The sequence below is a fragment of the Camelina sativa genome, chromosome 20, assembly GCF_030686135.1.
Source record: "Camelina sativa cultivar CO46 ecotype springtype chromosome 20, ASM3068613v1".
NCBI classification, from domain to species: domain Eukaryota; kingdom Viridiplantae; phylum Streptophyta; class Magnoliopsida; order Brassicales; family Brassicaceae; genus Camelina; species Camelina sativa.
Window position 1 is genome coordinate 4,013,486 of NC_141899.1, and position 15,324 is coordinate 4,028,809.

The 15,324-nt window shown below is 33.0% G+C and overlaps 4 protein-coding genes across 12 annotated transcripts; 1 reads left to right on the plus strand and 3 right to left on the minus strand.

The window, feature by feature from the left end:
* Positions 1-197: 197 nt before the first annotated feature.
* On the minus strand, positions 198-5,083 carry LOC104772190 (uncharacterized). 4 transcript variants are annotated; one of them, XM_087505523.1, is made up of 11 exons: positions 4,693-4,851; positions 2,133-2,266; positions 1,854-1,955; positions 1,620-1,747; positions 1,434-1,515; positions 1,246-1,338; positions 1,047-1,111; positions 946-958; positions 781-861; positions 587-695; positions 198-511 (listed from the first exon to the last, which is right to left on the minus strand). In XM_087505523.1, the coding sequence occupies exons 1-11, from the start codon at positions 4,814-4,816 to the stop codon at positions 420-422; spliced, it is 1,023 nt and encodes a 340-aa protein (XP_087361649.1). In that variant the 5' UTR covers positions 4,817-4,851; the 3' UTR covers positions 198-419. The 4 variants fall into 4 exon arrangements, 3 of the variants coding, with proteins under 3 accessions (XP_087361649.1, XP_087361648.1, XP_087361650.1); XM_087505522.1 differs by having other exon boundaries at positions 2,133-2,269; positions 4,693-4,848; XM_087505524.1 differs by having other exon boundaries at positions 1,854-1,950; positions 4,693-4,838.
* Positions 5,084-7,651: 2,568 nt separating this feature from the next.
* Positions 7,652-10,104, minus strand: LOC104769237 (polyadenylate-binding protein 3). Of its 5 annotated transcripts, none has more exons than XM_010493397.3 (6): positions 9,793-10,056; positions 9,600-9,705; positions 9,429-9,502; positions 8,223-8,414; positions 8,016-8,143; positions 7,652-7,930 (listed from the first exon to the last, which is right to left on the minus strand). In XM_010493397.3, exons 1-6 carry the CDS (start codon positions 9,901-9,903, stop codon positions 7,882-7,884), a joined length of 660 nt encoding a protein of 219 aa, XP_010491699.1. In that variant the 5' UTR covers positions 9,904-10,056; the 3' UTR covers positions 7,652-7,881. The 5 variants fall into 5 exon arrangements, with proteins under 5 accessions (XP_010491699.1, XP_010491700.1, XP_010491701.1 ...); XM_010493398.3 differs by having other exon boundaries at positions 9,799-10,004; XM_010493399.3 differs by lacking the exons at positions 9,429-9,502; positions 9,600-9,705; positions 9,793-10,056 and adding an exon at positions 8,678-9,085.
* A 2,126-nt stretch (positions 10,105-12,230) lies between these two features.
* LOC104769239 (ras-related protein RABA4a) lies at positions 12,231-13,456 on the plus strand. 2 transcript variants are annotated; one of them, XM_010493400.3, is made up of 2 exons: positions 12,231-12,726; positions 12,880-13,456. In XM_010493400.3, exons 1-2 carry the CDS (start codon positions 12,494-12,496, stop codon positions 13,331-13,333), a joined length of 687 nt encoding a protein of 228 aa, XP_010491702.1. In that variant the 5' UTR covers positions 12,231-12,493; the 3' UTR covers positions 13,334-13,456. The 2 variants fall into 2 exon arrangements, with proteins under 2 accessions (XP_010491702.1, XP_087361653.1); XM_087505527.1 differs by having other exon boundaries at positions 12,328-12,726; positions 12,886-13,456.
* A 145-nt stretch (positions 13,457-13,601) lies between these two features.
* On the minus strand, positions 13,602-15,297 carry LOC104769240 (small ribosomal subunit protein eS6y). The gene is made up of 6 exons (XM_087505526.1): positions 15,211-15,297; positions 15,051-15,115; positions 14,676-14,733; positions 14,466-14,574; positions 14,095-14,367; positions 13,602-14,000 (listed from the first exon to the last, which is right to left on the minus strand). The coding sequence occupies exons 1-6, from the start codon at positions 15,214-15,216 to the stop codon at positions 13,762-13,764; spliced, it is 750 nt and encodes a 249-aa protein (XP_087361652.1). The 5' UTR covers positions 15,217-15,297; the 3' UTR covers positions 13,602-13,761.
* Positions 15,298-15,324: the final 27 nt, after the last annotated feature.

Genomic DNA, 15,324 nt, shown 5'->3' on the forward strand with positions numbered 1-15,324 from the left:
AAAAAAAAACATTGTATGTGTATCTGTTAATAATGAAACAAAAATACCTACTGTAAAACCTTCCAATACTACCCGGTTTTACAGTAAGTACATGGTCAAGGATACAATTAAAAAATTCCCCGGTTTACTCCGGTATACAACCTTAAACTTAAATCCCGGTTTTATTAAAGGAAATCAGAACAGTTTACTTGCTTGGATAGTCTGAAATCTGAATACTTCGTATATAGAATCAAAAGAGAATTCAAGCTTTTATAGAAGCCTTACAATAATTGAAAGAGAAACTGCATGAATGAAAAAACGGAAACAGACTCTAACAGAGTTTACTTATTCAAATCTTAAAAACTCGCTTGACTTATTCATCTTCAGACTTTGTCAAACCCAACATTTATTACAACTGTCTTTTTTTTTTTTTTTTTTTTTTACCGTTGAGCAGCAGCTCGGTATGCTTCTTCGTCGGAGATAACCGCCGGTATATTCCATGTTCCCACCGAATTACCAGATATTTTCCCACCTGATCAACGATGAAAGTCTAAACAAGAACCATAACAACGAATTTAAAAAGATATTGTAACTAAACTTTTGGTACCTGCTTTAGTAGATTCTTCACAGCTTCTTTGGTACTTTGAAGACAAATGTGGATCCAAGGATTTTTTTTTCTCTTCATACTTCTCTTCCAATTTTGATATCTGCTTCGCCTGTGAGAACAAACCAATGAGTTTTTGATACATTTTTTCAGAGAGAAAACGTTGATTGATTGCAGTATCTAACGTTTCTTTTTACCAGTTCAGTGGGGGCATTCGATGCGCCGAACATTCCCACAAACATACGTAATACATTGAAATTGTTCTCAAGCACATCGTCCTACAAGAAAAAAACCAGATCGAGTCTCATCAGTAAAGATCGCGCTGACAGACACATGGAGGAGTTCTTAGAAGGTTTCCTAACCTCGTAATCGAACCTGCAAAAGTAAAAAGTTGAAAACCACTCAGATTCTGAAAGATTTCAAGCTTTGTGTTTGTGGAATAAATAGAGACGTTTAAACTTACAGATCATCTGCTATTTCCACCAGGAATTCTGATACTGACGAGAAGTCCATATGCAACTCATTCACCTTTTCCAAAGTTCCAAAGAAACAAGAGAAGACATATATATATTAAATACAATTTCAATCTATATGCATCAGACACTACAAGTGGAATTATTAGATTGAATATGACTTCACAAACAAGGCACGTCAATGTAATACCTCTCTCCTCTCAACTTGTATAGTAGAAGATTCAACACCCGGTAATCAAAAGACTTCAAATGAATTGCTCTCATCACATCTTCTAGACAAATCTAAAAAGAAACAAGTGGAAGCCATGAGCAAAATGTATTGCAAAAAAAAAACAAACATCACATTGTTTGACAACAATATAAACTAAAGCAGATACCTTGTCTTTGTTTGAATGAGCATGACAAATCTTTCTTTCTAACGCCCAATACTCTTCACCTAACTTGAACTCTTGTTGTATTCTAATTCATGCAACAAATTAACAACGATCGATTAGTGTCTATGTTTGTCCCTTTCCTAATAAAACAGTAAGAAGAAAAGGAGAAGTTATATATCAAGGAAATACCTTTGTGTCAAAAGACCCTCACGTTCAAGCAGATCTTCAAGAGGCTTCAGTGGATCTTCAAACAAAACTCGTGATTCAACAGTCCATCCATCAATTGAAGCTATCATCTTCTCATTAAGAACATCAATCTGCAGAAACAAAGTTCTGAATTTCTTAGATTCAGCTTACATTGTCATTGTTGCAGTTGCACGTTAACTTAACAAAGAAAACCACATAAGTGAACAACTTATTTACCTGATATATGTAACTCTCTATGAAGGAAAGCACGGGTAAATATCTGAATATTGACTGTGCTTCGTTAATATCCAACCCATGGAACAAGGAATAAGACCTGAACTGCAACATGATATGTGACAGTTACTAACACAACAAAATTCAGAAATCATGAGACAGAACACTTGCATGATTCACGAAACAATTTCATTCTTCCTAATTTATATATGATATCTACACAATTCAACCAGTCAAGACAGAGAATAGCAATGCATTTTTGTGTAAGAAGAAAAAACTTACGAAATCCTCAAGTGTAGAGTTTGCTCTTTTCATTGCATCTAGCCCGATCATTGCCACGACATCTTGGTGTTTCTGTGATGTGTGAGGATGAACAATGTCCATGACACTCCTCTTCACATTACTCTTTTGGAACTCTGCTGCATCGAAATTTGAACAATTACCCAAAGGTTCACATTAAGAATACCATATTATTACAGCGATTTGACATGTGTTGAACTGGGACATCATAATTATCTCAACTAAAACGAACACTACAAAAAAAATAGTGGTATTGCAACATAATTTTTGCAATGAATTTATTCGTGAAAATTTTGTAACAAATTTTGCTATACTTTTGCAATAATGACTTCACGTTACAATTTCATGACAAACTTATTGTAAAATAAAAACAAAAAATTATGTTGCTATTTTCTGTCACAAATTAGCAACATTTTTACGACATATGAAAATATATTGCAAAATTTGTAAGAAATATTCACCGATTATGAACTGTGACTATTTTGCAAGAACTTCATAGTAAATATATGTGACAAAATATATGACACATTTGTCACTATAGTTACAACATTTAATAATTCTATTGCAACATATTTTATAAAACTTACATTTATATATAAACATATATATATTCGCATGTTTTAAACTCAATAATTAGTTAAGTACTAGATGAAATATATTTGTTGCATATTAAAATTAAGGTAAATATAAGATTATTCGGTTGATTAAAATTTATGTGTTCATTCTTTATGTTATTGGCTAGTAGTTAATGGTGGAGATAGAAAATAATTGTATAGGGGACAAAAAAAAATTAATTACCTATTTTAGTTAATTTAATACCCAATGTATGTCACACATAAGAGGTAAAAAATATTTATCTTAAATGGTTCAATTGGTGCTTAATTAGAAGTTAGAACATAAGTTAAGGGTCACCATAAACATTATAAACGATTTCACCAAGTTTTACTTATAAAATATAGGAAAGTTCAATTATTTATAAAATATATGGAACCCCCTACATGTTCACATTGATATAGTGTCGATATAAGTTCATTAAGCAAAATAACAAAATAAGAAAAAATAGTGAAAATCTCGTATTGCTATCTTCTCATTTAATAGTGAAAAAATATTCTTTTTATTTCATTTTTCTTTTTTTCCTTCATAGAGAAAACCTAACAAGTAAATTGGAGATTGCAATCTAAACAAATATTTTATCCATGAAATATTCCTATAAAACAAACAGAATTAATAATTATTTCCAAAACAAAACTATCTGAACAAACTAAATATCTATAAGCGTATCTTTTATTTGTTTAGCAAAAGAATTAAATATCACTGAAATCTTTCGAAAGCCCTAAATAACCTAATGCCTATTTAAAAACTCTTAAGGTCATCAGTTTAAGTTTTTCATTCATTCACAATCGTCTAAGCCTCAGTATTCAAGCTTTCGAACTGTTATTTCTCATACCATCTTTTATAAGTGTTTCATACTTTTAAAATTATAGATATATATGTGTTGTGTTTGACAAAAAAGAAGAAGATATATATGTGTTGTATGTGTACAGTTTACCTCTCTATACAGTTTATCTCTCTTTTATTCAAATTTCTTACGTTTCAAAATTATTACCCTATCTAGTTGTGCAAAAGATAATAAGCATACATTTCTAAATCTTACTTTCTTCTTCAAGCATGAATGGGGTTCTTCTAATTAATATACAATCTGCAAACCAAGTTGATTATTTTTTCTGTTCAAGTTGATAAATTATTAAATTTAGTTAATTCTTTTGCTGTTTTATTATTATAAATTCATAATATAATTTTATATAAAATATCAAATAAAAAGCTGTAATTTAATAAATCATGTGGCGAACAAAAATTATAGCAAAATATTGGTTTTAAAACTATTGTTGCACAATGAACACCAATCTCACGAGTAGTCAATCAAGTTATGACTATATATTATCTTAATGCGATGAAATATGAATTACATTGGCAATAACTGCAAAAAATTATGTTTTAATCATGTCATAAAATATATGCTACAACAAAGGACAAATAAATACTACAAAATTAGTAACAATATTTGTTTTTTATTTGGTGTAGCATTCATTTATGAAAAAGTTAGTTGCACTAAAACGTTGTGATTATACCACTAATTTAATGCATAAATATTATTGCAAAAATGCAACAGTTATAGCAATAAATTAATTCATTGTAAACTTTTAATGATATTTGCTACACATTTTGTATGGCAACAATTTGTAACAAATCTGCAAACATATGTTACAATTACACAACAAATTTACTACAAAATTATTATTGCATTAATACAACATATATGCAATAAGTCAATTAATTACAAATTTTGCAATAATATTGTAACAAATACGAATTTGCAATACTTATATAGCAACAATAGAATTTTTGTCTCAATTTTATTGCAATATCATATATGCAACAATATACTTGACTTATTGCAACAATGTTCAATGTTGTAAGATGACTATTTTTTTGTAGTGGAAAGATAATAACTACAAAAGGGGGATTAATTAAGTACTAAAACCTGAGCTTGTTTTGACTGGTTTAGCAAGAACACGAACTCGGTTCCGGTTTGGTGCAGCTGGAGAAGGTGAATGGAGACGCGACGAAGGGAGTGCGAAGAAGAGATGAGATGATGATGCTGCCATTTTTTTATATTTTTTTCAGTCTGCAGAGAGACACCCAAAACCATCTATTTATAGGATGTTTTAGGTATTTTCGTTTTTTTTTTCTTTTTTTTTTTGTCGGCAGATATGGTCTTTTACAACTTGCTAGTATAATTCAATTTTTCAAATATGAAATTAGTTTTTTTTTTTTTGACCTCTATGAAATTAGTTTAATAAATGAATAGAATGTAAATCTATATGATAAAGAATCGAAATATATAGAGGGAGGAAATTATGGTCTCGAGATCTAACAAGTCAATCTGCACCCACGGCGGAATAGAAATAAACCAATATTTTGGTTTATAAACTAAAATTATAAACCAATAGAAATAATACTTTCATAATATTTTGGTTTATTTTTCGATTTTAAATCTTAAAATATGTTGAAAATGTAAGATATATTTTAACATTATTAGGAATATATATTTATTTAATTATTTTTATAAATTAAATTTACTATTATTAATTTAAAACATTAAAACAGTTAAATATTAACCGAGAAAGAAAACTATAGTGATATGAGATATCCTTTTGAATTTGGATTTTCTAATTTTGTCATGCAAATCACCTAGAATCATTAATAATTAATTAATTATGCTTACAATATAAAATACAAATTAGTATAACACCCAATTTCGGAAAATGTTTCAAAAGTTCGGATTAAACATAAAATTTCTCATTTGATACGACAATCACTTCAAATATTTTTATAATTTATTGAATAAAAGTACTTCACATGCAGCGATACTAACAACTACCTATATATTTGTTTTTCATATCATTATAGTAAGTAGTTAATATTTTGATAACTTTGTTGTACTGTACACAATAATGGTTTTTGTGGTCAAGAGGTCGTTTTTTGGCCATTAAGTGAAAGACAAGAAACACGACGAACATGTGCACTCTGTCAGGGGGCCGTCGAAACACGAGACCACTTGTTCTTTTCCGCCATTTTTTAAATTTTTTTCAGTCTGTGGTCATAATTTTACTGGCGAACCAGAGAGACACCCAAAACCATATCTATAGGATAGGACGTTTTAGATATTTTCGTTTTGTTGCACTAACTTTAATAATTTTTACAGATTGGTACGTGTACTTTTCAATCTCAAAATTTCTAACTATTTTCATTTTAAACCAAAAAAAAAACGCAGAGATGTTTTGAAAGGCCCCCCAGGCCCGTTAGGCCTGCTCCATAACAGACCTGAAGAGTTTAAGGTTCAAAAGTTTTTTTTTTGTTTTTGTCAAAAAGGTTCCAGTTTAAATTTGCTGTTTCATAAAGAATTTTTTTTAACTTTTTTACACATTTTTAATAGAGCGCAAATATGGTTGATCACTTCACTTCATTTTTAATAAATATGGTCTTTTTCAACTTGCTAGTATAATTCAATTAATTAATATGATTCAGTAATTAAGATTTATACAAGCCAGTTTAGTTACCGTGTAATAAATTTATGGGTGTTGCATGTGCCTGAGTCATGGAGGATTTTTCGGTTTACTTCATTAGCCAGGTTGGATGAAAGGAACCAATACCAAAAATATAAACTGGAAGTAATATCAAAAACTTAATCATATCTAAAGAAGAAGAAAAAGGCTTATAATCTCATCCTTACATGATCGATTCAAGGAGAAGTTTAGGTGCACGACAGTCAAAGTCATATTGATAATTAAACCTCGAAATGGAGGGATGACCTCTACGTGTTGAGATGTGAACAGAAAGCGATGGTGTTAAGAGTAATTGCGGTTAGAGAATTTGGCGGTGATTGGAGACGGCGAAGAGGCTATAAAAATTGAAAAAAATATGAAAGAGTAAGTGAGACTGTGAAACTGGTTTGTTAATTTATAACAAATCCATACCGTTGGCATGACCGATCACTTTACTCCCATCCTTTTTCATTTTCAGGTTAAAATATATATAAATGACAAATTTAATCTTTTTAATATTATTTTTTACATGAAGTATAAACTCGATTTTTAACCACAATTTTCTTTAGTAGGAAATCCGCAAATTATGTATCAAATCAGATAATGATTTAACATTACAGTATTACCAAAACTGTAATTTTTCTTTTTACACAAAGAAATTTTATATATCCTTAAGTAATGTCATTACCAAAACTGTACACTTATAGTTGTTAATCAACCACTTAAAAAGAAAAAAAAAAAGATATTTCATATTTGCAAACAAAAAAAAACTCTAAACCATATAAATTTGGTAACATAATAAATTGATAAAAATAAGAACACAAAAATGTGTTTTGAAGGAATTATTATTAGACACATAAAACTTCTTTACCAATTACATTAATTTACATTGAAATAAATAAAATTTCTAGGTTAAAATATAATAAACGTAAATATAATACTAAATTTTCTAAACTTATATATTGACAAATCCACAATATTTCCTATTCTCAGATCACCATATTGATCAGTGCATGATATACATGATTACATTCAAATTTGGTTCATTTATATGAAAATCCATATAGGCGCGCGTACACTTCACGTCCCCATTTTTTCTAAATCAAGGTAACCAACTGTCAACTAAAACGGCATCGTCTCTTTATTTATGGGCCCGAGCCCAATATAAAACAACTAGATTACCGATTAACAGATAAAAAAACTTACCACTTCATAATTTTTTCACTTTCAGATTACCGATTTTTAACCACAAGTTTTAAATGAGGTCAAAAAAAAAAAAAAAAACCACAAGTTTTAAATAATTTCATCATCACCAAAAAATCTCGAATCAACTGACATTTCTCTAACTATATTCAAACCAATGTCAACTACTTTTATTGATCGAGACATCGAGTATTGGAAAATGGAAAAACATGCTATATACGCTTTAAGATGATCACACTCATGCAAAACAATATTTCAAAACAGCTTTGGATGAAAGGAAGCAATAACAAAGATATAAACTGAATGTAATATCATACACATAATCATATCTAAAGAAAATAAAAATGGAGGGACAACCTCTATTCTTTAGGCATCATCTCTGTCATAGCTATTCTTCTTTGGTTCTTATTCCGGTACGGTTTCTATTGGTAAGGCATGTACCGCATTGGCCTTCTGAACCTAGGAACCTTCCTGCACGAGCCATTGTCGTATGAGACGAAGAAGAGAAAGCCATATGAGATGTAATTGGTGGTAAATACGCAAAATTTAAACTTACCCGTATCCATATGGGGAATAGAAATAAGGAGGCACAAAGGGTCTGCGAAAGCGGTATCCCATTGAAGGGTTGAAACGCCCAGGATGATACTGTTTCATTCCAGGAACATTGGTTCGCTTAGGCGATACCTGAATGAAAACAAAAGAGAAGACTGAGATCAATGAACTGTTCATTTCCTTCAGTATCGGACTTAGTACGAGAAGACACCTTCAATTGACGACCATGTAGCTCTGATTCATTCAGTTGCAGAGCTTCTTCCACGGCTTCGACTTCAACAAACTCCACATAAGCAAATCCCTTTGGTTGTCCAAACTTGTCCATCAGAATGGTTACCCGGTTGACTGTTCCGCATGTTTGGAAATGCAGTTGAACTTCATCAGGTGTACAAGCATAATCGACCTACAGGATGTAAAATGAGGTTTCAGTATAGCACACAAGCATTTATCTTGCAGCTAAAAGATACATAAGTTAACCACTTCGCCAAGGGAAGCCTAGTGACAAACTTATGCCCTAAAGCAATCTTCCATGCCTAACATTAGAACCTAAGATGTGCGCGGAACATTAACATCATGAGAATCTTATAATTTTAAGAGCGTGAGACAAAATAATAAGCTGCCAGACTCAAACTGCAGCCTCTCACGAAATCTACAAAACAACCAAACCTGAGCTCGAGGTATCTTCTCTGCAGAGATAAGCTTTGGGACTTGACTGGAAAGCATACAGCATCTCGATTCAAGCTCTTCAAAGGCCACCTCCTCAAGTATTACAGAAGAAATCTTGCTTTCTACTCCCACCCAACTCACTCATAGTCTCTTTTTTCAACTCAATAAGTCCCATTTTGTAATCTCTCAAACTCATGCAATTTTTTTTCTACTTTCATTTTTTTTTTTTCAATCTCCTTTTCTTTCAATTTTTTTTTCTCTTTTTTACTTTCTCATTTTTTTTTAGCTTTTATCATCAAAATCTACAAAGACATTTCGCAACACTACAACAAGGAAACTATCAAGATAACCACAAATCCTAGCTGACAACCCAGAGGTACTATAAGAACTTGAGGTACGAGAACAACCCTGCGATTATATAGGACATAGAGTCAAACTATGATACCAGAGCTGCAAAGCATCCATATAAGAGAAGCAACACACAGCCAAATTCAGGATTAAATTTAACCATACAAGGATAACAATCATACTTAACAACATTAAAAGTTAGAGAAACCACCTTGATACTGATTCTAAGGGTAATAATCTCAACTCTCAAGGGATAAAGAACAAAGCTAAGACACTTTGAAAGCAGTTCTTTACTCAAAACGATCCTAATCTAATCCACATCAAGATTCGCAACAGATCAAAGCCATGAGCATTAAACAGAACGTTTAGGTGAAACAATGAAGTAGAAGATAAGCATTCTTACATTGCCAACATAAACAGATCGAGCATCCACTTCCTCCTTTCCTTCTTGATTTGTAGCCATACCACTTGTTGGATCTGAAACAATTAACAAAAACAGATAGAAACAATCAACAGAGTCGTCCTAGTATCTCGAGCAAATCAAATCACACAGGAACAAATTGAAGAAACGAACCTTGAGTAGTAGCTCCCATTTCTGTTTCGACTTTTGCTTGCATCTCGCGCAGCGCAGCAGCCTCATCCTCCATCTCCTTCAATCTCCTCTTCATCTCATCAAGCTCCTATAACCACACACAAAAATCAAAACACCAAACGAAAAACATACACACACGACGAAAATACAAAAATCAAAATCGAACGAAAAAGACCCTAACGGCGTCATCGTCGGCGGCAGAGATATCGAAATCTGGATCGGGAACATCAACCTCGCCGACTTCAGGGATTTCTCCACCGTAAACCTGGTGCTCTTCTTCCTCCATTTTTTCCTACCGATCCAGATTGTGTCTACTGTCTAGTGTGACAACGACGACGTCTCATTATGGGCCAAAAAAGCCCATTAATATAAAAAGTGGGGAGCTGAAGTGTACGCGCCCCTACGTGGATTTTCTTATAAATGAACCAAATTTGAATGTAATCCATCATGTATATCATTGCACTGATCAATATGGAGATTTGAGAATAGGAAATATTGTGGATTTATCAATATATAAGTGGGGTTATTGGTTTAAGATTTGAAAAGAGTTTTAAAGACTTTAAATGTTATGTAGAATCTGTTGTTATTAGATCAAGATTTGTTAAACTCTGTTAAAATTTAGTGTTATTAGTTTGTGATTTGTAAAAAGCCATTTAAAATCTTAACAAATCTGAGTTATTGGATTCAGACTTTTATAAAATCATTAAAAAAATTTTGTTATTCAATTAAAACAAAAGAATCTAGGATTGTTAATGAGTTCAATTATTATGTTATTAGTTCATGATTTTAGACACTTTCTTTACAAAATAAAGTCATGGAAAGTATCATAAAAATACAGGGATTGTTTGGAGGACTTTACAAGATTTTAGAAAACTAATCAACAAAACTCTTTAGCAATCTTTAACAATCTTTCACTTATTCATTTTTAATGATTTTGTTGAACTCTTCAAAAATCTTCATAAATCTCAAACCAATACCACCCCCTAAGTGTAGAAAATTTAGTATTGTATTTACATTTCTTTTATTTTTAACCTAGAAATTTTATTTAATTTTATGTAAATTAATATAATTGGTAAAGAATTTTTTTGTGTCTAATAATAATTCCTTCAAAACACATTTTTGTGTTCTTATTTTTGTCAATTTATTATGTCATCAGAGCTAAAAATTTATATGGTTTAGAGTTTTTTTTTGTTTGCAAATATGAAACATTTTTTTTTTTTTTCTGAGTGGTTGATTAACAACTATAAGTATACCGTTTTGATAATAACGTTAAATCCATTATCTGATTTGATACATAATTTGCGGATTTCCAAGTAATGAAAATTGTGGTTAAAAATCAAATTTATGCTTCATGTAAAAATTAACATTAAAAAATTAAATTTGTCATTTATCTATATACTTTAATCTGAAAATAGAAAAAGATACGAGTGAAATGATCGATATATGCTTACGCACTTTGTTTTACTTTAACATCTCTTTAGCCTCTAGGCTATGACTACCGCTGCTAGGGACAGATCTGAAAAGAAATTTTATATGGTGGACAAATTAATTATTTATTAATAATATTAAAAATATAACTTTTCATCTTTTATAAATTTCAAATTTATTTGAATTTATTTTAAAATACATTCAGTCACATTACATACCCATTCCATGAATTACACATTCAAATTCAATATAAGTCCATACTCCATAAAATGCAATTATATAAAGAAAAAAGTAAAATGATAATTATAAACATATATTATTTAAAGGTTTTAATTTGTGCAGTAAATTTAACTTTTCAAATCACCATCTAACTCCAAAAAAATATTTAAAAAAATATCGTAAAATCAAAAATATTATCCAATATAACATTTCGTAATCACCGTTAAATTTGTAAAATATTGATAAATAGTATATCAAATTTAAAGCTACGACAATGAAGAGTCCAAACGTTAAGAAGATACATATAAGAAGATACAAAGTCCTTTATTTAAATAGATTTTAACTATCCTTCTTTTGGGCTTTTCACTTTAAAATGGGCTTACGCCATTACATTTAATATTTCAATTCCGGACCTCGTAATTTGTTAGAATTTCTAATTATATTATTATTAATAATAATATAATTAGAAATTGAAACTCACAGAAATCAAAAAATCAAATTTTTAACGAACACAGGGAAAAATTTTCAGTAACTCTTTATCTTCGTTTTTAACTCTTTGCACCAGCCAAAATTGAAACTTGATTCCACCCAAAATCAAAGGCTGTAATTTAAAACCAACCCAGAGTCGTACCTGCTTCCTTAATGCCGGAAAGGGACCTGATGCGGAGCCGCGGAGGTGATGAGAACTAAGAACCCAAGTTGAAACAGAGCTTAACGCCGGAAAGGGGCTTGATGCGGAGGTGATGAGAGGGTCACGAGAGAGGGTTATTGTGAATCTCTGACTCTGATCATAGACAGAGAGGACCTGAAGAGAACACGGTCTTTATCGTCTCTCTGATCGAGTAGAAGCAGAGTATGGTTATGTGAGATACAGTGTCGTTTTGTTAAAAAAGATTTAAGAAAAAAAAACCCGATGGGTACCCATAACCTTATAGGGTAAACCCATGAAAAACCATTATATTTGGGTACCCGCCCGTTTTTTACCCTTTTTTTTCTGACTAAAAAACAGGTCCGAAAACTCTACAATTTATACAGGTTTCGGGTACCCACTTGGGTTTTACCCGATTTTAACATCCCTAATTATTATATATCACCGGAAAACATGCGTCTGACATTGAGTAAACAAAGGCTTGACCGCACCTGATCACCGCTTATAAAGTTTCCTCTTCTTCCGTCTTTTTACTTCACCATTGTTGAAAAAACAGTGGGGTTAAAGGTTTCAAGCGAAGATGACGAGTGGAGGTGGTTACGGAGACCCGTCGCAGAAGATTGACTACGTCTTCAAGCTGGTCCTAATCGGAGACTCTGGAGTTGGGAAATCTCAAATACTGTCTCGGTACGCGAGAAACGAGTTCAGCTTAGATTCCAAAGCTACCATCGGCGTCGAGTTTCAAACTCGTACACTTGTTATGGACCACAAGAGTGTCAAAGCTCAGATCTGGGACACCGCTGGCCAAGAACGGTAATAATCTCCATAGCTTTTCGCTTTCCATTTTTTTTTTGCAACAGCTGAATCCGCCGCTCGATTGAACTTAGATCTCTCCTAGATTCGAATCTCTGATACTTCAGATTCCAAAATTTCAAACTATTGATGTGCAAAACGGTGTCGTATTAGGTATAGAGCGGTGACGAGTGCGTATTACAGAGGAGCGGTTGGGGCGATGCTTGTTTACGACGTGAGTAGACGTCAGACGTTTGATCATATCCCAAGGTGGCTTGAGGAATTGCGGAATCACGCAGACAAGAACATTGTGATTATACTCGTCGGGAACAAGTCTGATCTTGAGGATCAACGTGCGATTTCTATGGAAGATGCTAAAGAGTTTGCTGAGAAAGAAGGTCTTTTCTTCTTGGAGACTTCGGCTCTAAACGCAGTCAACGTCGAGAGTGCTTTCTCCACTGTTTTGACTGAGATTTTCAATTTTGTCAACAAGAAAAGCCTTGTTGCTGGTGAAGGACAAGGTGATAATAATGGTGATCCTGCATCGCTTGCTGGTAAGAAGATTGATATTGTTCCAGGTCCTGGTCAGGTGATTCCAACTAAGAGTAGATTGTGTTGTAACACTTAGACCACCCTGTTCAACTTCTATAATTCACATTTCTCCCTGTTATAACCAAATTAAGGGCCATATTTTGTGTTGAGGTTACTAGAGAAGCTTTTTAATAGAGATTGAATTTGGTTTTGGTTCAAATCGTTTAGATTCTCGATTAAAGCCATGTCTGATCTATTTTGGTTTTCTGATGGGAGATCGGGTTATCAAAGATTGAAGAATCTAACGTAACCAATATACGTGATCATAAATTAGATCATAACTATAGCAAACACGTACTAAAAAATAGGTTCAAAACTTTGCTATAATAAAACAGGCTTAAAAAGTTAACACAAAGAAGAAACCAAAAATAGCGTTCAAAATGGAGTTCTCATGTCTGTGGAGCAACTTAAGTACGACCAGAAACAAACTAGAGGGAAAATGAAAATCTCTTAATATTGGGGACTTTAAGCAGCAACGGGCTTAGCAGGAGCAGAAGAGAGTCTAGACCTCTTCTTAGCCAAACTTTCACTACGGCGATCACGCTGCTCCTTAAGTCTGGAGGCAAGAAGCTTCTGGTATTCAGCTGCATCAGAGTTAGCCTTGGCGATTTTCTTCTTCTTGTCAGCAATTCTAGCTCTCTTCCTCTGGAGAGTCAATGGAGTCACAAGCCTCTGGATCTTGGGAGCCTTGCTAACCTCCTTGCCTGCACAAGTAAAAAGATTTTAGTAAATCTTCAATCTTATATGACCAGTTTTCAATCATAGTAAAACTAAAGTGAATCTGTTTTATTTCCTTACCCTTCTTGTTTGTGAAGGTACGGCGGTAAGTGTTAACGTACTTCCTAACATCATCATCCTTTCCAAGGTTAAACAACTTGCGGATCTTTGATGCCCTCTTGGGACCTCTCATCCTTGGCTTCTCAGTGTCGGTAAGCCCTGGAAGATCGTTTTCACCCTTCTTCACAATGACCAAGTTAAGGACAGAGAGGTCAGGGCTGACAATGCAACCACGGACTGACTTTCTTCTCCTCTCACCAGTCCTCCTTCCGTGTCCTCTGAAACAAGGGGTACCTAATCACACAAACCAGATTACATAAATACAACAGATTGATGAAAAACAGAAACTGAACAAGGTGTATAAGTCGGTCAATTAAGGTTGAGTAACGTACCTCTGTGAAGCAAAAGGCGAACACGACCAGGTGTCAGAACTCCCTGTTTCATTGGGAAACCTTGCTTGTCACAACCTCCCATGATCTTGAATACGTATCCCTTGAATTCCTACAAATACCTCAAAACACAACAATCCCAATCAGTAAACTGAAAACTCAAAAACAAATTAAGAAAAAAAACAAATACTGAACAAGGAGGAGAAACTGCACCTCGCCAAGAGCATCTCCGCTAACTTCCTGAGAGAGCCTCTTGTCGAAAAAAGCACGGCTGCATCAATCAACAAAAATGAAACTCAATAACCTTTACCCAAATCAGCCATATTGATTCGGAACTAATTAACGAATATGTCCAGAACAAAAAAACACAGAAAAGATCAGAGGTTCCAATGTCGCATCAGGTAATAAACAGATTCTATAGCCATGTGAGATTGCAACTATCCTACGATTCAAAGGTTTGGAACAAATGAAAATTACGAACCTCGAAGCAGATATTTCACACAGTTCACTCAATCTCAAATCAATCACGAATCACAACATCCGTAAGAAAATGAAGTCGAAATGTTACAGAAATCAAAGAGATCTTACAGCTTTTGGTCGTCATCGATCTCGAGCTTCTTCTGGCAACCAGTAGTCGGATTTGCGATGTTGAACTGCAAACACAAACGAAATCGAATGAGCAAAGGAAATAACACAGTGATGATAAGCCACAAAGAGAATCTAATAGAAGAGAGGACGAAAAAGCTACCTTCATCGTCTCCGATAGACACTGCTAGTAGAACAGCCTGCAGCAGAAGGTTGAAATTATAAAATGCTCTCAGAGCGGCTGAACTAGGGTTTGGCGTGAAAGATGAACGAGGCA